This window comes from Anopheles funestus, chromosome 2RL (genome assembly GCF_943734845.2).
Source record: "Anopheles funestus chromosome 2RL, idAnoFuneDA-416_04, whole genome shotgun sequence".
Classification (NCBI taxonomy): domain Eukaryota; kingdom Metazoa; phylum Arthropoda; class Insecta; order Diptera; family Culicidae; genus Anopheles; species Anopheles funestus.
In genome coordinates, this window is record NC_064598.1 from 66,138,787 (window position 1) to 66,165,510 (window position 26,724).

A 26,724-nucleotide genomic window follows, 5' to 3' on the forward strand; every position below is an offset into this window, starting at 1 on the left:
TTTTGTTATTTGTATGAACAATGGGAAGTTTGTTTGAATATTTTGGTCAAAAATACGAAACCAATTGACAGCGTTGATTTGCTGCTGTCAATAAATCCTACAGCTTTGGCCCGTTGTTTGTTGTCATAGTGCGGCAGTACGAAGAAGAAGTGGAAGTAAAACACATCAAGCTAAACGTACACCACGGTCGTGGACTGTGCCGTCGCACAGGAGGAAAAAAAGTCCAGTCGCGCGTATTGGCCTACGGATCACGTTCGTTATCAGTAGGCTCTTTGTCCCGTTCGCATCAGATGGTCGTGTAGTGTCGTTGGCAGAATATCACAAGTCCTTCGCCAGAATGTTTCGTACTGCGCTCTTGCGTCCATCGGAACTAAGTGAAGGAAAAACCACCTGAACGTTTGGTTGCAGTAGGCTAATGTTTAGGACGTTTCCACAAATTTTCTTTTCCTAGTGTAACAACTAGGTGTCAGTAACACAAAAAGTAATAAAGTTTAAGGTGAAAACACGGCTCGGAAAAGCCATACCGTCATCAAAGTCGTGCTGTGTGTCGGTGTGCTAAAAATACGTTCCCTTCCTCCGAAAATTTGTGAGTGATCTTTTTTTCTGTGTTTTTTTGTGTGTTGCTTCATCGTTCCACTATAGTGAACGTGATTTTCGCTCCGTGAAAGCCGCCGACCGCGTCACTCCGGTGATGATGGACTCGCTTTTCCTTCCCACCGACGTACCCGACCTATGAAACAAACACTAACCCACCTATACAACGGCTTGCAAATCGGCCAAGGGAAAAACGAGGCCAAAGAAAGTCAGCTTAGCCGAGGAGGGAAAAATGAAGAGTGCCAACGCGGGACGGTAGCTCGGTTTCCTCTCACGGAAAAGATCTGCAACAAAAATCTACAACACTTGTGGGTGCGACTTTACGTATATCTGAACGCGCCGGCATCGATGGTTGTTGGAAAAGTGTTTGAAGTCCCATGTAAAGGCTTAGAATCTAACCGAATGTCGGGGTTAAAGACGACGTGGAATTAATCTCGCGTGTTTACTTTTTCTCCCCCCGTTTTACTACATGCTCGACTAACTCACGTGTTATCAGTGTTGTTCCGGGAGTAAAGGCAAAAATAGACCGACGAATAAAAGTAGCGGTTTTCACATCGTAATCGTATAGCAAGTTTCTAACCAATCCAACCAGGAAGCGTGTGTGTGTCGTTCGTGAACAAACACAAGGCCCAAAGGGACACAGCTTCTATCGCACAAAGAGAAGCGATAGAGTGTCGTCAAGCAACCGTGTCAAGGCGGCTCATGTAATGCTTTCGTACATCACTCCACTATCTCCATGGCTAGAGAAGACGGATGAGCGACCACCATCAGCAAACGAACGAACAAAGTAGTCTACGATTTTTTGTGATGTATAGTGCACGAAGGGGAAACACATTGAGACATCAAGACGTAAACAAAATAAGAACGGCCACGGCAGTGACACAAAATCAAACCTTTTTCTAGTTGGACAACATTTCTCTGCCTGTAAAACGATTCACTTCCTTCTCCTTGACGCAATCGTCTAATAAGAAAGGAAAAGGATTTAACACCTCAGGCAACCGGAAGCCGAGCAGACGATGCAAAAGCTCGGGGCCTGTGAAGCGTCGGCCAGGATGCAACTCTTTCACCAGAAGCTTACCACATTCGTCGGCTCTTCAATGGAACAACCAGAACGAATGGGAATCGAAGCATGTGCGTTGCTATAATAAATAGCAACCGTTCTTTAGCTTTGTAAAACAAACTTCTCCAACACCATCGGAACGCAAATCGAAGGGCGGAAAGATTGTGTTTAGGAGAGAGCAGAAACAAAACGCCAGCATCCCCGGGTCCGCTGGTGAAGGAAGGACAACACAAAAAAGGCAGCTTCGCGATGGATTGGATTATTAACGATGAGCTTGGGCTCACGGTGGGCCATCTGGTAGGATGGACGTCAGCATCGTTTATGGTCGTCGGTGGAGTGTTGCCGTACATCCCTCAGTACCGGCAAATCAAACAGACGCAGGATCCAGAAGGGTTTTCTCTACACGTTTGCCTTGCACTTCTGGTGGCCAACACACTACGAATACTCTTCTGGTAAGTAGTCGTTTTAAGTGGTTCGTTAATTTTTCCCCTTTGTACAAATTGTAGGATACAGCACTGGGCAAATTTTCCGACGAGAGCCCAAAACGATTGAAGCTCAAGGTATGGATTAGCAATGGGAGTTTTCCCAGGACACCTGTTTTATAATTCCGCTTTAACTTTTGGTACACCCCAATCGATCGATCTTGTCCTCGGTTTGTGGCTTCCGGTTGGGAAACATAACATTTCTTTAACCTTGCAAGGACAGAATTTGTAGCACCAGTGGCTGTCGCTATAGAACTGTCTGACCTTTCGTGGTGAATAGCTATGAGGCACCCACGAAAAATGTGGCCGGCCTTTTTTTTTGGTATATTAAAATTAGAAAGGTAAAATTCCAATCCTTCGAAAATATCCGGATGTTCGCCGAAGGAACAATGTGGTTGAGTTTTGGTACGGTTTAAGCGAAAGACGAAAATATATAGCATCAGATAACAATGGCCCAACCCCAAATAGTCGAACAACCATTCGGCAATCGTGACGTCTATCTTTCGGCCGTTGGATTGCGACTGACCTGAGCCGAAACCGTCTTATCATAGGCATTTCGTTTTGGGTTTGGTCGTCCCTAGCCTTTTCAGGATGATCAAATGGAATGTATAGATAGGCGTTTGTGTGGCCATTCTACAAGCCGATTCGATTGTTTATCGCTTGACTTAATGTGTGAATGAATAGAGCGAAATCGAACATAATGCTAACCGCACCGTAATGGAAGTTTAACATGGTATTGCGACTAGTGTTGGGTAAAGTAGCACAATTTGGTGTGCCGTGCGCACACGAAAGCACACTTAGGTGTGCTGTGCGTGGAACGTTCCACGATCCAGTGTTACTGATCGGAGAAAATCAAGTTTTGATAGTGCTGACCGGGGGGTGGACTGATTTCAAAAGTGCTGACCGGGGGGGGAGACATTTTGGGATGCCCTTACTAATCAACCTCGAAGCTGAATTGCGATGAGCGGGGGGGGGGGGGGGGGGGTGGTTTGGGGGCCGTGTGACAACCGTCTGCTAGCAGTGTACTTCCACTGTGCTAGCTCTGTACTAGGTGTACTGTGTGCTAGCAGTGTGCTAGCACAATAATAGGTGTGCTGTGCTGTGCGCACACCAAGCTGTGCTGTGCGCACTGTGTGCACAGCAGCACATTACCCAACACTAATTGCGACCACAAACAGTAGAGAATTAATTTTTTTAGGGCTGGCTTTTTTTATTTGCTAACAGAATCTTAATATTTTACACAAACTGAAGTTTTGTTGTGCAATTCCATAAAACGAATGTTGAATCACAATTGCAATAATCTTTTGTTTTATTGACACAACAATGACTATTGTGTTTGATGTTCATAGGTTTTAAAGCAAGCATTGTGTTTGGGACATTTCGATTGAAAATAATTGCAACTCTTTATTTTTCTGTTAAAAACAAAAAGAATTTAAATAATCCGGGGGCGGGGGGATAGCGGGGCGGCCCGGTGGTGCATGTGAAAAACGGCGCCCGTCCACACGGCAGGGACCGGGTTCAAATCCCATCCGGAACGTCTCCCCGTAGCATGGACTGACTATCCTGCTACGTGGTAAAATAAGTCTTGATACGGCCAGGCCGTTCTAACCGAGCAAAAAAAAAAAAAAAAAAAAAAAAAAGAATTTAAATAATCCATTCTCAAACAGTAGAACGAAGGAAAACAAAATTTATATTTCAAATATTTTCCGGTACGAATGAATCAACTGGTTGATCATCAAATATGCTTGCTCATACTTTATCGCAGTTTGTACTCCCCGGTCAAAAAGATAGGCACTCGATTGCGAAGGCTACCACCACACCTCGATAATAGCTGACGATAAATGTTGGAAATGACGCGATAAGACCAGGTACCGCAAAAACTAGTCCAACTAACCACCGACCAGCGGCCGTGTTGGATGGGAAATGCAACAACAAAAATTCCTTCCCCAATCGTGGGGGTGTGTGTGGAAGGCATGCAAAAGAAAATATTCATTAAATATACCCAGCTCTCCCACTTATCGAACGGTGCGGCAATACGCACGGGAGGATTACGAGGTGTTAAAACAAATGGAAACAAACGCAATAAGCACAATTGCGCGCACATCAACATCCAACATGGACGCAAATTACTACGCCCAGTGTGCCGATGTAAGTACGGATGCGAATACCTTCATTCCGCCCCCCACCCGGCGAGTAAGCAAAAGATGCAAATAATAGTGCCTGCCAACGTGCAAAACGTGCGAGCAAATTTGCATACTGGTTGTCTACGGTTGAACGTGTTGAAGTTCGTTCCGACCGGAAAGGGCATAGATCCGATTGCTGGTAGTCGGGCGATAACCTGAGGATCAATGAGAGATTTTGGATATGTAAAATAAAGCACTCATTCAACAACAAAGAAGATAAATTGTTTTTGGATTGACCACCAAATATTTTATAAAAATAATTAGGTAATTTTTTATAAACAGCATTGGCATTCGATAAATAATAGCTAAAATATTGCGAAGTTTACTGATAGAATTGAGTCATATGCTACTGAACTAGCTCCATCGATCAGTTCATTTAAATGTGATTTTAAAAAGATAGCTAACGCCCTATCATGGTTGCTCACGTGAGCTGTAGCTCGATCTAGCCCACCCATCTAGCTCGTGAGCTAGCTCATCGCTTTGAAAATATGTGATCTCTAGGCGCAATATATTCTAATAAGTCATATAATTTAGTTAGAATTGCAACAACAGCTATCGACATATTTTTATTATTATTGCATGAAGTGAATCATAATACGAAACAAAATACTTGGTATTCAAAATTGTCGTTAATAAATCGCATTACCTTCACATCAATAGCTTTTCACCTCCACGTGTAATATTAATTCCACCCACCTGCGATTGAATTTATAATCTTCTCCGACATTTATTTCGCAAAAGTTCTCTTAATTGCACTGACATACACACTGACGTTGATGATAACCCCCGTAATGAATTGCATGAAATGTACGCCCATCGATTCGTGGGTTCACATTCGTGCCAATAGAGTTTCCCAGCCCGGCAACAGCTGATCGAAAATTTCGACTACAATCTGATGAGCGGGCAGACGAGTGGCCAATCGATAATCTACAACACCCATCCGTAGCGTACCGGATGGGTTTGGATTTTCGATCGTTTCTTCCAGCCTGGCCTCGAATAGCAATGAGGTAAAGTGAGGATGACGTCGGGCAGGGAGATGCAACGGTGAGATAGTTGATTTTGGACGTCGAGGGAACGTGATAAAATGTTCAACCTGCCTTAAACAGCCCGTTTCGCTTATACTTATTCACGCACAGGCCAAAACGAATTAGGTATGATTTTTTTTATTCTGTATGTGTGCTAGTACAGCATTATTCGTCGCTGGTTGAGAAGCTTCAAAACATAGTGGTTCAGAAATCGAAGACGGGAAGGTGCATAGCACGTGCTAATGCGTGAATTGCTAATACTTGAAGGGCCAATACTATTACGGGCCAATATTTCTTGCTTCCGTTTCTTTGCACCCTCAACCGTGGGGCTTTTTTATCAGAATATGGTGTTTGTGCAAAAATTTTACCTTTTTTTAGTTTTTGCTTTTAGGTAGGTTCCATTTTCTTCAAGTCACGGTTGAAGTGCGTTCGTCTTTCTCTAATATGTATTGATTTATTTATTTTTTTCTTATTGACCTTCCTCCATTTCAACTTACCTGGAAGTTTGCAAAGTTCTGTGCAAGAATAGACGCTCTAGGAAGGACGTGCCTTTTGCATGAGCAAGACCGGTAAACTGTCCTCTTTTTTCCGGTCGGGCAGGTCGGGAACGTAGTGTGTTCTGAAGGAGAGCTTATTCACTGTACGAAAGTGGTGGTAAAAAGAAGGCAAAGCGAAACACTTACTTTACTAATGGCATTACAGGTTGTGCTTTGAAGCCACGGAATTTCGCACGTGTGTTTCATGAAAGGGAAATAGATAAGCAATCCATATAACTTCGTAAGCAATTTTCGTGAACTACAGTCGAAGGATTTGTTTAATAAAAATATGTTATAAGATGCTGTTATATTCATTGCTATAACACAATCAAACCTTCTCTATCGACGACTAATGAAAATTTACAGGTGTCAATTGTAGTACAAGTGGTAGGCGTTATGTTCACCTTTATCACAAAACCTAACGTGTTCACGAGTTCTTTGGGTGTTAATTGGGAAGATATATATGTTCATTTCATTTTTTTTTCACTTATGCAAAAGTATCCGAGAGGTGATAAAAAGTATGGCACGCATGGATAAAGATGCTTTATCTTCGGTAATTGTAGTCATCGTTAGGAAGAGATTGTTATACGCATATTTGTTAAATTTGTTGTCACTAGTCAACAAATTGATTTCTCGTATGTTAAGTTAACTCCAGAACGATAAGTTATATTACAAGTTCAAATAAATGTCTTTCCGAAGCATGTCCCTTAAAGTAATGGCTTATAAAGTTTTTTTTTGTCCTATATGGATCGACAGAAATTCTACTGTGCAGTTAAGAGATTAGTTGTACTCGTTTGGTTTACCAAAGTTTCTATTTATTCAGTAGTCCTTTTACTGAAAAATCTGATAAAACATTGTATTTTCAGTTTGTTTTTATAAAACCGATGGAGTGAAATATCTGTCCTAAACCATAAGAAAAGTTCATCCACGATATCTTCCAATTGAGTAGGATTGAATCATGGCTAGAACAACCTCGACCATTGCAGTCAAACCAGTTTTCGTGATCTCATCAACAGTCTGTTCTATGATCATGCATACGCGGCAGAATTCATGGTCAAAGTCAACATTATGATGAACTCTTCGAACGAGTCCGCATCCAGTGTAATGTTCCGAGAGTAGTCACTTCCATCAGTTTCTTTCAAAAGTCATAAGCGATGGTTTTTGTTTTTTTTTTAAACAAGATGTTGCCATCATCGTCTGCTGCAGTTGTCATAACTAACGATGATTTCATGCGAACTATACATTTGTTGGAGGAGCATTCGATGTAATGCATTTGGAATTTAAAATGTGCAACCCTCTGAGAACACTTCTTTTTCAAAATTGCCGTTTAATTGATTGCAGTTGTCGAAAGTTGCTTTTAGATATTTTTTAAGTTATAATTAACAGATAAAACCAAGATAGCTATAGAAGTTAGTTATGAAAGAGATGGACTGTTTGTAATAACAAAACTATTCCTTTTTGTTTATTGAATTGAAGTTCAAAGTTGGAATCACGCAACTAATGTAGAATTGTTTTTTACTATATTTTGCTTATGATAGAACCAAACAGTAAATAAAGTATCCTTGAGCTTTTACTGCCCGAAAATACTCACACAGTCCGGTGACACAAAGTTCATTAGTGATTTACATAGTTTCACTCGGAATTGAATTTAGCCACAGAGACTGGTCGAAAGTAAATTCAATTTCAGTTTGAACCACGGCTACAACGTGACATGTCAAGGGAGAGGCTGTAAATTGGAACTACGCTCTACGAACTAGGCAGCTGGCAGAACTCCTGTTCGCTTCAAATACATCGATTTCCCCATGCAGCATGCCGTGTCGTTTGCCCGGTGCCAAAGCAATTTGTCGTTTAGATGATTTGTATTACGGAAAAGAGGGAAAAAATTGTACGAGCACAGACGCCCACAAACACTTTATTGGAGCGTGCTGCAGTTTAACGTTACAGTTGCTGGCAGTGTCAGGCGGTGTACGCCGGATGATAGGTCAGTGGTAGTGCCAGACGTGTAACACGATGCACGAGCGAGATGATGGATAAAGTGGCCAGTAGATTGCTGCCTGAACAGATGAACCAATTAGAAGTTGCTTCGTCCAGGGTTCGTGTGTTGGGGTTGAAAAGGTGATAAGAGAAGTGTCAGTATGAGGCACATATCACGCAAGCGTATGGTAACTGTTAGTACAAGCCGGGTGCCAATTATAGGTGACAGGAGTTGACATTTGCCAAAACGGAAAATAAGGAACCTTTTCGAAAACATGCAGCAACATCCGTTGTTAGATTTTGTAGATCATGTGCAACAGGTGATGGGTTAAAAATATAATATTTACTCTCCTACATCAGTTGATGAGTTAATTTCAGTGGAATTCACGAAGAACATGTGTAAACATTGTCCACATTCGATTACAATTTTCGCCCAAACTCATTTGCTCATGATGCTCCAATATATTTATGATGATTTACATTTTGCACCACGCTTAGATTGTTGCTGATAACATACCATCCTACCGACGCTGCAAGTTTCGTGGCGTACTCATAAATCGTTCAAAACGGTTTTACTTATCAGAGATTTCGTAAGTCAAACTGTGTAGACCAACAACCCACTGTACGATGTAGACGCAGCTGTCTATCAGAAAGGTAATACTCCTACAAGCTACGTTAGTCTGCATAAATATAGACGTTTTCTTCGCTATTTTATTATTCATTCCTGTGGCTCTATCTTTCGTTTCACTCGTGGCTTAATTTATTCTCAGTCTTAGTCCACCAAGCGACCGGAACTTACGGGACCTACTCCGTAACGCAAGATCCACCCCGAACCGTTTAAGAATGATTAACTTAGTTTGCTTAGTGCGCTGGGTTAAATTTTATTGCTCGTTGATATGATAACATGCGAATAATGGCGTTTATATACACCCAAGGCATTTGTGGAAGAAGGCCGCTTTGAAGTTCTGCGAATTTCTAATTTAATTCCCTAATTCAATCGATTCTTTATCAATTGAGTACCATGTGTTGCTGCACACACACAACGTTGATTATTGATTCGATCATTTAATTCATTTGATTTATTTTTGGGAAAGGCTTTATTATTGTTTGAAGAGTCGTGACAAGCGTATTTTTAAGGTAGAATGTCCTCTGGAACTTCAAACATTTAATTAACTCAGTCTTAAATCTGTTAGTATTCAAATAGTTTACTAGTATATTATTAATTTACGTAGTATAAATACTATTGAATTACAATAAGCTAAAGTCAGTGCAACAATATACTTAGTTTTGCATTAGATGTCACAATATTGAGTACATCCACTCCAAAACAAGCAGTCTGGCATAATTTATTCTTCGATTACTTTTTGACATTTTTTTTCTTGTTTGTTATAAGCCTCCAACTCTTGCCGGTGCATACGGTCTATCGTTGTACTGTACGATCGTCCCTCTCAAGGGGCAAACAAAATCGTTAAGCTTTATCCTTCTTACTCTGGGTACCGTTTTTATTGGTACGGCAAACAGCCAATATTCCCCATTGCACTCGATGCGACATTGACCGCGAATCAACAGCTTGTTCGTGCGTGCATTCGTATTTGCTGTGGCTCGTTTAGTTCGTTGTTCCACAATACCGAGACTAGAAATCCTTACATATCATTATTGCTTGGCAAAGTGTCTATCGACTTGTTTGCACCAAACGTTCATCTTTCCTTCGCTTTCAGTGGTTTTCTCTATTGGCGTAGATGATGGTTGGTTTAAGTGAAGCTACTACACTAATCCTCCGAGCGGGAAGAAAGGAACGACGGTGCCCGGGAGGGCACGGAATTAAATCATAAAAACATAACATGGCCTCGCAGTAATTCAACTCAATTGGATAACAGGAGCACCTCATTTTAGAATGTAGGAGAAGTTGTACGACGTTTTTTTATTTTTCGTTTATACGACTTTAGAACTGGAAACTCTCGTCAAGGTGGAAGTTTGCGTTTTGGAGTTTGGTCGAGAGAAGTTCTCTTGGGATGTCATTATTGAGTTTGTAGCATCTTTTCGTTGACGTTATGCGTCAAGGGTAGGAAGAAATTTATTTCTTCAGCACTTTTTTGTCAGTAGGCAGTAAAGTTGGTTGAAGTTTTCGGAACTCCCTAGCCATCGTGAGTTGCTTTACAACCAACGAAATAACTGAAGAAGTTATCTCTTGCCTGACCCGTTTGACTTGTTGCGCTCAGAACTGATAACTGGGGAGATGTTATTACCCATCTAATGATGGACTTGACCTACATAAAAATTGAAGGGTGGAACAAAAGCAGAAATTGATTCTATTTCTGCAAACGACGACGACTATCTGTGCGAGATGATATGGTTTGGTCACCCTACTGCAATGAGGTTTTGATCCTTCCTAGCTTTCTATGTAGAGGAAGCGCAAAGAAATCTAAAACTGGACAAAAATGAAATACAACCAGTAGCGTACGATAAGTTGACCATCCTCCTCAAGTGATGCCTACGGCTTATCGTCTAGTCGCAGTCCTCTCCACGTTGATTTGCTCATGTCATCAAGATTTATTATTGATTGTTTGCTCAACCTCGAATGGTCCATGAACGCGGAATAAACGGACACGAATCGTTGTCACTGATAAGCATTACAAACAGATCTTTTGCTGGGATTTGTGAAGACCGTCCACGCCGGTCCACAGCTGATTGCATGCGCTTTATAGCGATTGCTCACTTGATCATGGCGTACTAGCCACAATATGCTTATTTTACGAGCAGTTTACAGAAGAATATCTACGTGAATAGTTTTATTATAATGAATTACGCGTTTTTGCACACATTACACGACAGTTTCACTGTAAATGAGCTTTTGCGAGTGTAATATATATTTCAATATAAAAAAATACGTTACAATAATAAATAGTAAAAACAAAATGGGGATGAAAATTATTTTAGATTTTGAAGTTTATTAGAAAAAATATTACGGATTGTATTGACTTATTTATTTAGTACACTCAGCTCGTTGAATTAACTATAATATGTTGATATAATTTTGAAATGGAACGAACTTTTTTAAAAGAGATTTATAGGTTCGTTCCTATCGTTCCTTTGTATCCTTAAACTTAGTCAGTCCCTCGCAGATTCAATAAATTAGCGTAAAATATTGTAGTTTGAATAATATTTCGAACCCAGTGACGATAATTCCATTTGGACAATGGATCGAACATGTCAGGTTCATTCCGTAACTCCCAACTCAAGTGGTGACTTACGATTAAATTGAAAAGGGATTTAAGAATAATCCTCTATATCCAGTAATAATTTGTTAATTCTTTCTTTCGTTTGCAAACTCATGTAGTCAACCGTCTCAAAGCAATTATCCCTTTTAACGAGTTTTTCGGAATTCAAAATAGTGTAAAAATATTCTGTAAAACTAGCAATATCTCTTATAGTTTATATTTGGGATCTTGAACAACTTTTTAATATGTTTGTTTTATGCCGGTAGAGATGGTTAGAGGTCGAAATAGTTTGGTTGCACTCAAACGAGAACATATTCTAGTTGTTACTGTAATTAGTTTAAGATAATTAATTTTCATGTTCTTGTTATTGTTGCTCATGGTGGATGACGTTATCTGCAGAGCATCTAAACAAAAGCCCTATCTTCTACGTTCTATGCCAAAATTGTAAGCAAAGTAGGAACACGGTCAGCATGTTTGGTATCATCGATCCAACAACGGTGAAACGAAAGGAAGCGTGTAGATCATTCACCTACATATTCCATTTCGGTATTAAAAATAGGTTACATTTGCAGGAGCGAAGCTATAACTCAAAATGGACTCGACATTTACTAGCGATGGCTGTAAACCATGTGTAAAAATAATTAAGTAAACATACACAAACCTAAACTAATCAACTATTTTACCGAGTTAATACTTAACTTAACTTAACTTAATAATCAAAATTTGAATGTTTTCAAATTTCGTAAAATAAAATCCAATGTTGGACCAATTATTTCTTGAGTCACAACCAAATCGCCTAGCTTGTATATGTCGTTCTGTGGACGGTGGAAAATCGATATAAATAACTGAGCTAAAAATCAACTGTATGGAATGAAGCGACCATCCCAGCACGGCAAGGTTAAAATTCACAGTTCACCGTGCCGAAAGTATCACCAAGCGGGTGGTGGGCCTCGCGGGTGTCACCGTCATATGGTTGCCTATCTAACGTACCTGTCCCCTGTAACCATACCATGCGAAAAGTAAAAAGTGTCACTAAGAAAACCGCAACTGCGATACTGAACACGGAATAGGAAGCAAACGTCGTATGTGCAAAATGTATGAAGTGTTTTCGGTGTTTGACTTCCACTCTGCAGTGAATTTTTCTCTACTGTACCAGCACAGGAGACCGGTTGATGGGTCTAGATTTGTTATTTTTCGTTTTTTGTTTGTTCTATCATGACCTAAAAATAAAACATCTGCAAATCATAAACGTATGGACTATGTTCAGGTTTCTGTGCCAATCTTCTTCTAAAGCTAAAACACGAAACTCATTAAATTTGTACTATGTTTCGGTTACAAACGTTCTTGTGTAATGTCCGTCAGAATAGTTTGAACGATTGAATTGGTTGGTACGACCGTTTTCCCAGATAAATGTGGAGGTGTCTGAGAACTGACTCGTTGCTTTTGTGGATTGCATTCTGTAAAATTAGTTGATATGGTAGTGAACTGCTAGTGCAGAGATACTGCTAGTGCAATCCATTTTCCGCCCGTCAATGTACCCGTAATGCATTTTGTATGTTCCTGCCATACAAGCTGAATTGCATTTTCCATTTGACATTTTTGAAAAAAAGAAAGCATAATTGAAGTTTCACATCATCAATTACCTTTCTAGGGTTTTCAGTTTGTATTCCGATTTTTCAACTAGCGACATCTCGGTTGCATCTTACTAACTTATTTATCGATGTTTATGATATATTAATATGATATGAAATTAATTGTATACATATAATTGAATTTATACTAGTTTTTGAAATATCGTTGATGTACTGAGGTTGCTCGTTTTTTTTTGAGATAACTAATTTAATAGTAACACGTTTGGTAAATAACAAAAATTTGAGTTCACAGGCAGAAATAGCCAATATTTGTACATCAATTTAAGATCAATGTTATTACTGTGCAAATATTTACTTATATAGATAGATCTACGCAGTGGTTACAAGAAGTGGGCAAAGCGTAAAATACTCATGATTTATTAATATCTCTGTCTGCAGTATCTTTCCGAGAAAAGGTTACCCAAACAGAATTAAGATTTTTTTTTATCCCAAAAGGAGATTTTGTTAAGCATCAAATGCGATTTTAAAAAAAATGTGTAATATGTATCCAAATATAATGATTGATAATTCATTATGTTTTTACGTTCTTTCTTCCTTTGTGCAGGTTTTCCAGCCGTTACGAGCTTCCGCTGCTGGTGCAAAGTGTGGTGATGAACATAACCATGTTCCTGATGATACACCTGTGCGTGAAGGTGCGCCGGAACAATGCGATCATGCGTATGCGGGAGCGTGTCTTTTCAGGTCAGTAGTGCAGCGCTAATACAATCCATCGCACCTTCTGCATCGCTGCAAGGGCAGTCGAATGCAGGCAATGCTTCCCCTTCCTATATATTTCCGACTCCTTCCGCTATACCGTTTTTGTTCCGCATTCTATAACGGATAGGGCAGTGTAGAGTGTGAGCCCCCTCAGCTTTATCCCAAGGTGGTTTTTCGCTTCAACGGCGCTACCGTACCGCATTACACGCAGCGGTGCTCGAAAGCACCATAGCCTAACGCGGCCTAAAGACTACCATAGATCCCTGATGAGCAGGAGCTTACTCGCTGTCGTCTCTGGTTCCAGTGGAATACCTCGTTGGAGCAGGCAAACGCAAACACACGAGCCGGCACAAAACATACACTCACCGGCGGTTGTGTGCTTAAAACGTTCTGCATTTCTTTGGTCTAGTTTTCCCGAACAGCTTGACAGAAACGGTTTTCAATTGAAGCTTGCCAGCGCTTTTCCCCATGAGACTAACTTCTATTAGAGGTCACAGTAGAAAGTAGCATTTCGTATTTGCATCAACCAGCATAATTTTGCACTGCCTTAGCTTAGCTGCACGACGCTTTCATACAAGGTTAAACGTATTCTAGCGGGGTTCAATGTTTTTGCTGTTGATTTGGAATGTCCTTGTAGAAAGCGATTTCATTTTTTTTTTCAATGACTTCTAACGTCTTGTGTTTAGTACCGTATTTCGTTTATGTTAGTCGATTGAATGAGGTTAGTAGTGTTTTCTTTCGAAAGTAGCAACTGGTGTTGATGTTAGTCTTTTTTGGAAATCTTGCTTAAAATGTCAAAGCAATTTCATTACAAAAGTGTTATAAACTCCCAAACTTATTTTTTTTTATAATTGGAATAGTTATCACAAAATCGATGTGTAAAATATTCACGTTTCGTAGGAAAAATTGTGCTGCGAAAGCTTTTAAAATAAAATGCACGACTAATAGCGTTATCGGATACTCTGAAGTGGAAGATCCATGAACAATAGGGTACTTGAAGATATGAAAGCAGACATCCAGATCGTGCATAATTCTTCATGTACTCATGCCACAAATTTATCTAGCCTATGCTCACTAACTGAAGCAAAATCTCATCAATCAGCATTTTTGTTAAGCTTTCCTCTTCTGTTAGCTCGATGATCTACCCCGATGTGCCTTGTTAGGAAATCCGTTTCAGCAAGAATATCATTAGTTCACATTTCAGCCGTTCGTACCATATCCCCAAAAACACTTGAGCTCCCACAACACATCCTTGTAATGGTGCGACACTCAATTGCTCACTCACCCTTAATCCGTGCTTTACTAGGGCTGTAGAATGTCCCCCTTCGTAATGGCAATGCTTCGATAATTCCTGAGAGTACTTTTCTCGAGTTCTCAAAAACGATGATATACTTTTTCCCATTGCAAACACCACGATATCAACCGCTATCAACACAGGAACGGATGGGGTCATTAGCGAGGCACTCGGCAAGAGTGGTGGTGAAGGTGGTGTAATTAACATTCGCAGATCCTCGAGCACCAATCTTACTGCCACGGCCACCGGGGCCAATGCAACGACCTCGACAACGGTCACGGCCAATCTCAACAACACCACCAGCATCGGTATAGGATCGGCCCTGGTAACGCAACCGTCGGACGTTGGTGGGCAGTCAAGAACGCTGAAGAAATCGCGATCCCGCCACTATATCCTGGGTACGTCCGGGGAAGAACCATAGGCTTGATGTTGTATACGTACTCCACTCATTCGATGTGTAAGGTTTCGCACACATCATTCATACCCCGATTATATGTAGTGCTAAAAGCTACACTTACTTCACTACTAACGTACAAAATAGATAAGGAGTAACATTTGATTCATACTATCAATTAACCTCATCCTCGAAGCGTGTGGGAGAACACAATCTATTCATCAATACTTTCATGTATGGATTTTATGTTGGCGTTAAGTGTTTGTGTAATACGTTGTTTGTTGGATGTTGGTTTTCTTTAATCCATCGTTTGTGTGGCAAATGACTAATACTTATATTATTGTACAAAGTCAAAGACAAAGTAATACTATAGCGAAAATTGTCTTCGTTTATTAATTATATCCCCATCTTTAACGGACTCAAAACGACACTCACGACTGTGTTTGTGAGCTTAAGGTCAATATTACTACTGTTCTTTCTATAAGTACATTGCGTGTTTTCAGTAAAAACAGTAAGGAAAAAAAGGTGACGCAGCTGTGATTCCCCAATAGAAACGAACATACAAGAAACGCAACTCTTTGGGGACCTTCAATAGCGGACCATCAATAGATTGAACTACTCAACATAAACTGAAGCGCATTGTTCAATTAGCTTGCCGCCAATAGATAGTTACATAGTTTACAAAGATTTCCAATCAGCTGCGCCTTCCTTCTCTCCCTAAGTCACCTTTCGCAGGAGTACTTCCAATGAACGATTGCACGATTCCGATTCGTTAATAGTTATGAATGGGAAGGATTCGGAAAAAGTATTTTCCTTATCGAATCCTTTTCACTAATTTAAGTGTTTCGGCTGTTCCCAAGGGCTTACTAACATAGTTAAAGGTCCTTTGGTAGCGCTCTATTCTTAGCGAATGACCTTCGAAGGAGGGGAGTAGGAGAATGTAACGAATGGACCCTTCCCTTCTCCCTTGGGATTCTGGCATGGTTTGACGCATTTTCGCGTTGCGTGTACAATAAGAATATAAATTCCCAAGAGTAGTCCTACTGCCTTAGGCTGTTCTGACAGGAGAATGTAACTTTTAGTTTTGGTACTCGGTAGGCAAACGGATGTAACTCCTGTTGAGTTTTCCCAACAAAAAAATATATACCCTAAACATACTGACGTCAACAAACGCATGCTTCACTGCTAAAAATATATGAAGCAGTTTGATCCGGTTACTAAACGTCCAGACGGCAGGAATTACCAAGTTGCTTGGACCAATTGAATGCATTAACTCGACTCGAGCTGTTGATTAATGTTTGTTTCATGTTTCTTAACTGTTCCTCACGTGAACAATACAAGTCAGATAGTGAGTTGTTTCCTGAGCAATCATTGCTCCTTAGCTTAGTTGTGTGCTTTACCCAAATTTTGATTATCTAATTACGCCCGATCCACGCTTAAGTAAAGTGTTCGTAAAAGTTAAACCTTTTGCTGAGGTTCTCCCGTCAGGGCCAAACCAGAGCTTGATATAGTTGAAGGTCATGCTGAACTTTTCACGGGTACGGTTTCGTCTCCCTGAATGATATTTATTGCTGCACATGAATGCATATACCCTTTAAAGAGCATCACGGCATGGAATATTCCAACAGCTGAAGTTCTATGTACATCATATCCTTTTCAGCAAATGTTGGCCAACGTCCAAGGTGAATGTATGCTTTTGCTCCACAACATTGTAGACTGCATATTGAAATACATAACGAATAGAAATGAAGTCTTTTCTATAAATGTGACCAAACTTTCCTCACCTCATCAATGCTCTCACCTATGTACCGGCAATTTTTGCAAAGTTGGTTTACTTCTAGCATGTGTTCGAAATCGCACCACAGTCAGGTGTCCAGCCATGTTAAGCTATTCGTGACATTTAGGTGTAGGACGAAGTCATCGTTTATTTGTTGTATCAAATGCTAGCGCGAAACCTGTCCTTGTCTAGTCAGGTGGGGTTGCATAAATTGTAAAGAGTTATGTACCTAATGCTTGTTTTGCATTGTCGGTGGTAATGTTTAGTTTTTGTATTTTTTTTCTTTTACTGTGGATAAATAACTTGTGGAAAGATTCATGTGGTAAATGTCCCTGCTAGCTACAAAATAATCACTAGCAGTTATTGTTGGCATACTCTATGATACTTGCTCGTTTACCACAAAACTGTTAAGCTTAGGAACATTGAAATGTTTCAACAAACGATACCCAACTGGGTGGAATGATTGAATAAATTTACGATCTCAGGGAAACGACTCGCTTTCTCAGCAATATTTTATAGTGTTTTCCATAGAACAGTATGAAAGCTTTACAGTAAAGTATACGGTGTTGTTTCGGGCGGTTTCGCGTATTCCACAGTCAGCTGACTGTAGGATGCAAACAGCTTGAAAGAAAAATTCTTTTGCTGCAGAAAGTGAATATCAACAGCTTCTTTTGTACAACAGCCAAAGGGCTGTGTACAGTTTTGTCGTCTTTTCCGTGAACACACACTAAACCGCCATGGTGGAAGAGGCTGGTATTTGCAGTTGAGATGGTCACCGTAAACGTAAGGGCAATAATATTTGAAAGAGTACCACATACATGGTCCATGGAATGAAGAGAGATGTTATTTTGAACGTTACTTGTTAAAGAATAGTATACAAATACTGACACTGCTATACTTTCGCTATAGAAGAAGAAAAGTGTTTTCCATACAGATTCTGATATAATAGAACAGAATAGTACAATTGCTTTGTCGTTTCTTTCAAACAAGAAAAAAAGCATACTTTTATTCTTTCCCGTCATTCTCTTCTTGCGGGGTTTTTTCATGAAAACATAATGTTTTCGCATATATGTTTGTTGAAAAAATGGATATTTATTATTCATAATTAATTTATGTTTTGTCGTTCTTGCAAAAAAAAAATAAAAGATCGTTATTTTGTGTTTATACCTACTTTTTTAATTTAATATTGTTTTATCATAAACAGCGGTAATGTCAACCGCTTGGGAAAAGTTGGTAAAGTAAACCACTGGAATGTGTGATGTTATGAAAACATGATGGTGTTCGTGTTAGACAAATCATCTTAATCGGTTGCACCTTACGTGTCCTTTGAATTGGCAGTAAAGGTCACTTTTCTCAATAAATTCAAGATCAATATACAACAGCACACGCCCACACGACTACAAGAAACCATCGATCATTGCAGGAAGCGAACGTAATCGAAAACCATCCATCCTTTCAGGCAGGAATCGCAAGACCGGTGCCCCGGAACAATGTGTCCCAAATAATGAAACGGATGTGGTAACCTTAAAAAAGCTATCAACTTTACCAGCACAATGCGGGTTCGCTATAAAGGTCGTGAAAGTTTCCGCTGAAACGCTTTCCCTTGGCCTTTTTCGCTGTACGAAGGTTCGGTTGAGACTCTCCGGGACCGGAAATTTCGATCCAATCGTTGAGACAACAAATTTTGCTTAAACCGATGAAGAAAAGCATAAATCCTAAATAAGGAAATCACTTTGTTGGTTCAAGAAATCATCATGAATCTGGGTGTGTATGTGTCTTTGTTTATGGGCGCGTCAAAGTAAATCATTATGCGATGGTTTTTGTTCCTAATCCTTGCCCATCAGGCAGGTTGGAATCATCCGCGCTAAGCGCCATTTTCTGTACAGTGGCTGCAGGCTAAGCGTAGAACTTTCAGCATTATTCAAAGCTTCAATCAAAGTCTTTCATCATGGCTGGACATGTTGCTTAACACGCGGTAACGATGTTCGCCTTTTGGTGGTGCGTTGTTATTTTTTCACCCCACTTTTATAGGGTATGTTCCACCAATCCAACGTCAATCAGTTCCGATCGCTGACATAAAACAGGAAGTAGAGCTTTTCAGTAAGCTTACAGAACAGTGATGTGCTTTAACTGAAAACCTTATTAGTTTTATTGAATTGATGGATAGTTTGAGTGCGAAGGAAAATGGGACATACGGGCGGAGTGTTTATTTTTATTTACAACACGACCAAATGCCATCCAACAGAACAGATAAAGCCAAACGCATGTTAGTGTTCCGTCATCAATCAAGCATTCGTTTAATGATGCCATCCGTGGTTGATGTTGACGGTAGGTGAACGGTAAAAATCACTAAATCCTCAACCTAATGATGGGCTGAAAATAGGTGGGTAAACTTTCAGACAGATAGAACGGTTGCGTTCCTAATGCTTTTCACTTTCTTGCCGGCATAAAACACATTGACAGCTTGATAAAATTAATAGCATTGGATTTTGGGTTTGGCACGACCGTTCTACTTCTGCGGAAAGCTATAAAGGTCAATTCCATTTCATGCTTTATATATAAATGAGAGGTGAATGCATCCCGTCCCTTATCAGGCTGGTAGAGAGCACCAAACGAGTGTCATCCTTTCACTTGGATTGTAATTTTATGTGATCTTGCAATCAGTTTCGATTAGATTGAAATGCAATAATTTTTTCCCTTTCATTTCTTTTGCAGTATCGTTATATGTGATTGGAAATCTTTCACCAGTCAAGTGAATTAATATTGTCTGATGGCTATCACGTTTCTGTTGCATTATCCTTATTGCTTTCAAGTACATCATCTTTCTGTAATCTCTGAAAGAAGAACAAAAAGTATTACTCTATCAACGCGAAGGAAACGGATCATTATCCAAAGACAATAAATCATTATGTATAAATAATATTGAAGAGCAATATTATTTATGCAATATTTTTGCGCCATTTCGCCATTTATGGGCAAACCTTGAGATGTAAGGTGATAATGACGCCGGGTTTTTCATGCAACAGGACGGATGTATAATTCCATCAAGAATTTGCTCCTGTACTATCCTGTTATTGGAAATCTAGAGTAACAAAGAAACTTGCTTAAAACCGGATTAACAATACTCTCCAGTTTATTACTCTCTACTTCTACTTACTTTAGAGCATTTCTTTTCCGCTAAAAAAGATAATCAATGGTTCTTGGCTATGGAGATTCGGTTCTAACGGGATTTTATACCGCTCCTTTCGTGTAAAAACAGACGTCGTTACCATCGAAACCAAGCAACCTCGCATATTTCAAGTTGCACAACACGTGGCCGATGTGGTTAATCAACACTATTACTCATTTTGACGTTCATCAAGTAAATAGCAATAATGCCCGTAACTGCCACACCTGCGTAGATAGTCACTGTGGTTCTACTTATGAACCATCACGATGGAAACCACGTTATAGTTCTTGGTTTCGCCAGCGAACAGGAAAGCACTAGTCATAGAAAAATAATCCCATTTACGGCTATACGCTTGTCTATTGCGTGAGGAGTTTTTTTATCTACATAAAAATAAAACAGGACAGGGAAAACAATCATTCCCTTCGTTGACGTGCTTTTGCTGTGATTAAAAATTAGCTTCATTTGTTGGCGGCAGTAAACGATTGCGCGCGTGTCTCGCGGGAAAGGAATTTTACGATGCTAGTTTGCATGTTTTGCTCCATTTCTGTTCATTCTAAAAGACTCCGACATTATTTAGTGTGGGTCAGCGACTGTGTGTGTTTGTGTGTGTATGTCTTCAATCATGTTAAATATATTACTCAGTACTTTGTTTATTTCAATATATAAGTATTTCTTACAGCGATCATTAAATGTACATTCCATCCCCATTGTCACAACGATCACTTCCATATGTCCTTTGTCCCCTCTTTACTCATCAGCATTGTATCATCTATTAGATTCCTGTGATGTGATGTGATGTAATATCACATTTCATAGGAGAAATCTAAACTAAATTATTAAATCTTTTGCTTTACGATTTGTTTTTTTCCTCGCTACCTCCATCTATGGGATGCAACAGATTTCGATTCGCGTTACTTCTGGCAGTGGACGGATTTCCAATCGTACCTTGATTTTATGCTTGTCGTATGGGCTGTCGGTGCTGTCATCACGTATGTGATGCTTTCCGTCACTTGGTTCATGGAGACAATCGGCTTCCTAGCCGTCTTTACCGAGGCAATGTTAGGTGAGCACTAAAGACAGTGTGTGCGAATCATCAGTATAAACGTTTTAATTAACGTCTCATTATATTTCCAGGCCTTCCACAGTTTGTAAGGAACTATAAAAATAAATCTACCCATGGGATGAGCATCTGCATGGTGATCATGTGGACTGCTGGTGATATGTTTAAGACTGGTTACTTTATTTTAAGACATGCACCCACACAATTCTGGATCTGCGGTACGCTGCAGGTAAGCCGTCGCAAATATGTTACCAATAATGGAATAGGACATTAACAAGTTTTTTTCCCACTCCCATTTCAGGTCAGCCTAGATCTCGCTATTTTGCTGCAGGTCTACATTTATCGTAAGAATCCCGCGCCACGTAATGCGCATCGCGGCGATTAGCAGTTTGCCCCCCAAAATATAACTATTCAAGGCAACGTAAATAACAACAACAGTAAAAAGAACAGTATCCATTCGCATCGAAATCATTCGTCAATTCGTAGCAGTTGTGACAGGACGGCTGATCAGCAACACACTTTGGGCAGCCCTGGCAATGGCTGCACACTACTCTCTTCACCAGATTCGCACGACACAGCCCCTATTCTTCCGGGTCGGCGTGATATTGGAGTTGGCTGCAATCGACTCCTGGGGCTGGCTCCTTTAGCGACGGCCTGCTCCTCATCAGCTGCGTCTTCCTTCTATAACAGCATGCTTGGAGCGGAATGTTCCGTTTCGTTGCGTTCGCGAGATCGTAGCTCCCTAACACCAGGACGGACCAATCAGACGACGGTTGGTAAAGGTAATCGACTGGCCACACGCTTTCAGCACTCCAAATCACACTCAATTGCGTCGTCGCCCCGCGAAACAACGCCGGTACGCAATTCCGCTGTAATCAGTGTACGCGGTGGATCCGAAAAGTTTAGCGATCGTCAAAAAACGGCATCTTTACCACTGCCCAAGCGACGGCAACTTAGTCTGAGTGCCCATGAAACAGCCAACCTAGGCGGAGAAGAATGTAACGATCACAATATCAGCGATGAGCATCAACCTTCTTCTCATGTGAACGTACCAACCGAAGAAACGTACAATGGATGCTCGTTTGCAGGCGATAACTGTTCGTTCGACACAGCAACTTCCGGTTTATGTGGTCCTCAGCAAACGCGTGACTCCAGTTGCACACTGAACAGCAATAGCTACAAAGAACAGTACATTCTAGGCTGTGGGCATTATCGTAGCAATCTGAAACATTACGATGCACTTTTGGCCGGTGGTGGTTGTGTGACGGCGCTGCGTAAAGACGACGATGTCGATGGTTTGCCTATGGTAGAATTTGGTGAACGAAAAGGACACATAAACCCGCCGTCTAACAAACAAGAGCCGGACTGCGCTGGTAAAGAAGAACCGATCGATGAGAGGATTGCGACCGTACAACCAAAAACACACCATTATCCGACCAATGCAAAATCGCTCGAGGACATCTTATGACGACACGCATCACTGGCCTTCTGGCCAGTGATGAATGTAGATCAAATTCGACGGCTGGAGCAACATCAGAACCGGTGGCATGAGTCCACTGTATCGACCATATCCACTGTAAACAATGAATCTCGCACGATGCGGTCAGTCGAAACACAAACCGATCAGCTAGATGGAATTAGTACTTGTTGTTGCGGCGAGGATGCGGCCAGTTTATGCGGAATGGTGCCCGATCTAGGTCACGACGACGAGGAGGAAGAGAAGCCATTCGTAGCTGGAAAAGCCCGATCTATCGAAGCGAAGAACTGCTCGCAACATAATGGGGAAGAAGTGTTTCAGATAGACGAACAGGTAGCTGTGAATGGAGGTGTTGGTCGATCGGAGGATTCGACATACATACACTGTGAACCGGAGCTAAAGTCAATTGCTGTTAAGCTTGACAGTGAACCGGATGAGGATGAAGATGAAGAAATGGAACAGGAAGACGATGAAGCCGTGGAGCGTTCGCGCCGAGTACGTTTAGTCGCAGCAAACAACATGTTCAATTTCAACAAGCTAGAAATTCTGAACGAACGATCCTGCTCCGCCAGCGGCAGTAGTGAAGGAGGTAGCCAACGTGCCAACATCACCGTTCCCACACTGCTTCGATCATCATCCGGTGGTGGCACCAGTATGAGCGATAGCAATCGTAATTTGTGCGAAAATGAGGCAACCGTCGCCGTAGACGACGCCTTTGCAGCAGCTGCCAGTGCTAATGAGCAGTTCAAGCAACAACGTGAAGGAGACGCGGGTCCGACAGCACCAACTGTTTCGACTGGTATGAAAGTGTTTGGGCCGAGGCTTGATTCGCTCGATGCTATTTTCATCCAGGAAAGCCCGGAAGTAATTTTATAGCACAGGCCGGCGTTAATCTTTCTTCGCTTAACTTCGATGGCCTTATGAAGAGAGGAATCGACCAAAGAACAAATTGTAGAGAAACTAATGCAATGGATGCTTACTTACTAATAACTGAACGAACAACCGAAACTTTGAAGTGAGCGTGTGGTAAAACAATGCAAAACCAAAACACCGCAAACTGCACTTGAATAGAATAATATTTTTGGGGGGTTTTTAAGCTAACAAACAAACACGTTCAATACAACGTCTGCAGCAGCTTGATTTCGGCCCATTCTTTACGGAAGAAAATTCGAAATCGGCTGTGGTGCAGCATTATTTATCAAAACGTGTAGTATACATAAATTACCGGTTAAGAGATTGTATAAAATATTAGCAAAGACAGAGACTTTATTTTTGTAGTAATAGTTTTTCAACGGTAAATTGTATCATTAGTCATTAGGTTTAACCTTATCGCGAGTGAATGATAAAACGAGCGTACAGAATGAGTTCGTTTTGCGTTTCCTTACCACCACCAAAATGTTAGCTCCAACAATCAGCAGAATCATTATTGCTTCCGCGTATGACAAAAAGTGTTCTTTCCAGGGTGGCAACATGCAAATAATTCTCAATAATGCGTGAAACATTTTTTTTGTAGCTGAATTAGTTATTTTCTCAATGTGTAGTGGATTGTAACGAACGTTGACGGTGTAAAACATCGGACTGTTTGGAACGGAAACAATTTGAAATGAAGTAACTGAATTGCGTCATTTCGGGAGCAATCATAGCTTATTTGTTTACACGGCGACGTGAGGTAATACTAGAAAAAAATCTAGCTTAGTTAAGAGCGGAATAAGATCGGAATAATTACATACCTTAAAGTCGGAATCGCAATGAAATGAACGTAATGTATCGTTTGTTTCGTTTCTCAATGTCTTGAATTGTGAATTTTGTGTTTGAAGTGCTGACTTTGCTGACGAATGCTTTGAACCATTCAGTTTTTCGGTGGCATATATGTTTGTGGTTTATTTATTGTGGTTTGTAGATTGAAGAACAGTAAAATCTAAAGACCGCTAGCCAGTAGGAAGGCAACTAGTTTATTCAATCACACAATGAAACCATACTGCACCATATAATCAATACTTCGCGGTACACTTAACGCTACTTCCATACGATGGGCAATAAAAGAAGACATAGAAAATAATAATTTAAAACTCGAACTAGAAAAGCATAATCACACGGGTACGTTGCATCGAAACGTTGAAGTTGTCAAGTAAAGATTAGTGGTATGTGTAATCTAAATCTTCCCTCGCTGTACGAAACACAATGGATACCAACGTGAAACAGTTTCTAAACTAGGCATATTCCTGTTGTTTAACCCAATTTCTGAAATCGCGTAACTGCATCTTAAGTTCTTGATAGGGATGAGTAATTGGGGATGACAGAGGACCTATTGTTGGCATACTGTTTCGTATTTAAAGCAAGCGAGATATATCATTCAATCAACCAAAACCATCGGACATTCGGAAAATAAGCAATCGTCAAGGGAAGTAAAATGTTGTCCTTTGTGTAAAACGTTAAGAAAGCAAAATTGGCAAGATCAACATAATCGCCAGTATACTACTGTAATGCAAGTTGGAGCAATGCAAGAAATAAGCCAAGTGCCATCTGTTTTAATTGTACTATCGTTTCAGTTTCAGTTGTGCTTATATGTTCAAACCATGGTCCAAGTGGAAGAAGTATGCTTATGCATAAAGATTTAGAAAAACGTGAGACAAGAGACGGGGAATGGGATGAAACTAATACACTTAAAACCACTGCAATGTAACTGATTACATTCTATTGCCTTTTAAACGAAACGATACTAGAACGAGACTCGAGTGTGATGTGAAGTTAAGCAAAACAAACCAACTATCTACAAACTGTAATTTAGCCACAAATCATCCCATTGACGGGAAAAATGTTTTAGCCTACATTGTGTCGGAAACAACCACCGGCACCGGTGAAATGCATTTCGGTTAAAATGTAATTAAGCTATCGTGTGATAGAAGCATGTATCTATCCGTTTTGTAAATTAATTAATACCGCTGTGTTTATTATAAGTATCCCAATTTTGAGTAGCATAATTGATACAAAATGACTTTTTTCTATTTTCTTCTTCATTTTCCTCACGGTTCCGTTGGCTGTAAAAAAATCTGTAAGCCAAAGTTTAACAACACATGAGTAAGTTGATTAACCTGACCAAATCATATTTTCTTCCTTGGAACTCTTTCTCAAATGCATGTGTAGGACAAATACACATACCAGGAATGCATAGTGATAGCTGACGATGCTACTTGATAAGATGATAGAGTAACTGGCAAAAGAGGGCAAAAAGTGAATGAAAGGAAAAGTCGTAATAAAAGGAAACCAGATGAGTATAATCGAATAAACTATCTTACTTTATTCTTTTGAAAGAATTATTCACGCTTTGATGAATCATAATGATAATCGTTGAACGTTGAAAGTATTGACTGCTGAAGTTTTAGTTAAATGTTGATCTTAAAAGATTGTGAAATGTTCTTTTTTTCTCTATTTCTTGTTTACAAAACTTATAAAAACTGAGAACGGTAGAATTCCTTTCCGAACAAATCTAACAATTTTCTTTATTTTATTTAGTAATATTCCTCTAATTAACCATTTAGTGTTCCCTTCTGAGCTTTTAACATTAGTAGATTATTTTAATATATTTCAACTAGGTACGCTCGTGTTGTACACCATTTATTACATAATTTTCCACCCTTTGAAATTATTACGAATTATTAAATTTATGGAATTGTAATAAGTAAATTATATTTCTGTATTCCTTCAAATAAATTTTAGCCTTTTTGGACAAATCCTGATGGAGTCGCCTGGTGCTGAAGATTCTCACCACGTGTGACGCTTTTTGAAGCTTTAAGCTTACGAAACATAAAAGCTTGAAAGCTTACTGGCAGTTCAGGCCAACCATCTGTATTGGCATAGGGCATACCCCTAGAAAACTGTCTTTTTTATTTATTTATTATTAAACTTTGTCTTACATCATGTCTATGTAGCTCGTTCTTTTACGTAGTTCGTTAATGTAATTTAAACTTACATCAAATTTTTTTTTGGATTTCTAGAAAATTAAAAAAAAACAACAAAGCTTTATTATTTTAAAATTGATATCGTTTGTAGTATTACCTATTTTGTTGGTTGTTTATAAATGTACTACAAATTTCAAAACTTTTAAATCGACATTTTTTGACACCCAACTATGT

General features: G+C 40.0%; 1 protein-coding gene across 6 annotated transcripts; it reads left to right on the forward strand.

Moving 5' to 3' along the window:
- The first annotated feature begins 120 nt into the window (after positions 1-120).
- On the forward strand, positions 121-25,878 carry LOC125765591 (solute carrier family 66 member 2). 6 transcript variants are annotated; one of them, XM_049430906.1, is made up of 7 exons: positions 121-263; positions 1,091-2,106; positions 13,269-13,405; positions 14,858-15,112; positions 20,953-21,117; positions 21,189-21,343; positions 21,416-25,878. In XM_049430906.1, exons 2-7 carry the CDS (start codon positions 1,904-1,906, stop codon positions 21,497-21,499), a joined length of 999 nt encoding a protein of 332 aa, XP_049286863.1. In that variant the 5' UTR covers positions 121-263; positions 1,091-1,903; the 3' UTR covers positions 21,500-25,878. The 6 variants fall into 6 exon arrangements, with proteins under 6 accessions (XP_049286863.1, XP_049286865.1, XP_049286864.1 ...); XM_049430908.1 differs by having other exon boundaries at positions 121-252; XM_049430907.1 differs by lacking the exon at positions 121-263 and adding an exon at positions 270-586.
- The last annotated feature ends 846 nt before the right edge of the window (positions 25,879-26,724 follow it).

Bases quoted from the DNA above. Each gene is read 5' to 3' on its own strand.
- LOC125765591 (XM_049430906.1), top strand. From the start codon at position 1,904: ATGGATTGGATTATTAACGATGAGCTTGGGCTCACGGTGGGCCATCTG. The intron at 13,406-14,857 runs GTCAGTAGTGCA...CTATCAACACAG, and splicing joins GCGGGAGCGTGTCTTTTCAG to GAACGGATGGGGTCATTAGC. The intron at 21,344-21,415 runs GTAAGCCGTCGC...CTCCCATTTCAG, and splicing joins GGATCTGCGGTACGCTGCAG to GTCAGCCTAGATCTCGCTAT.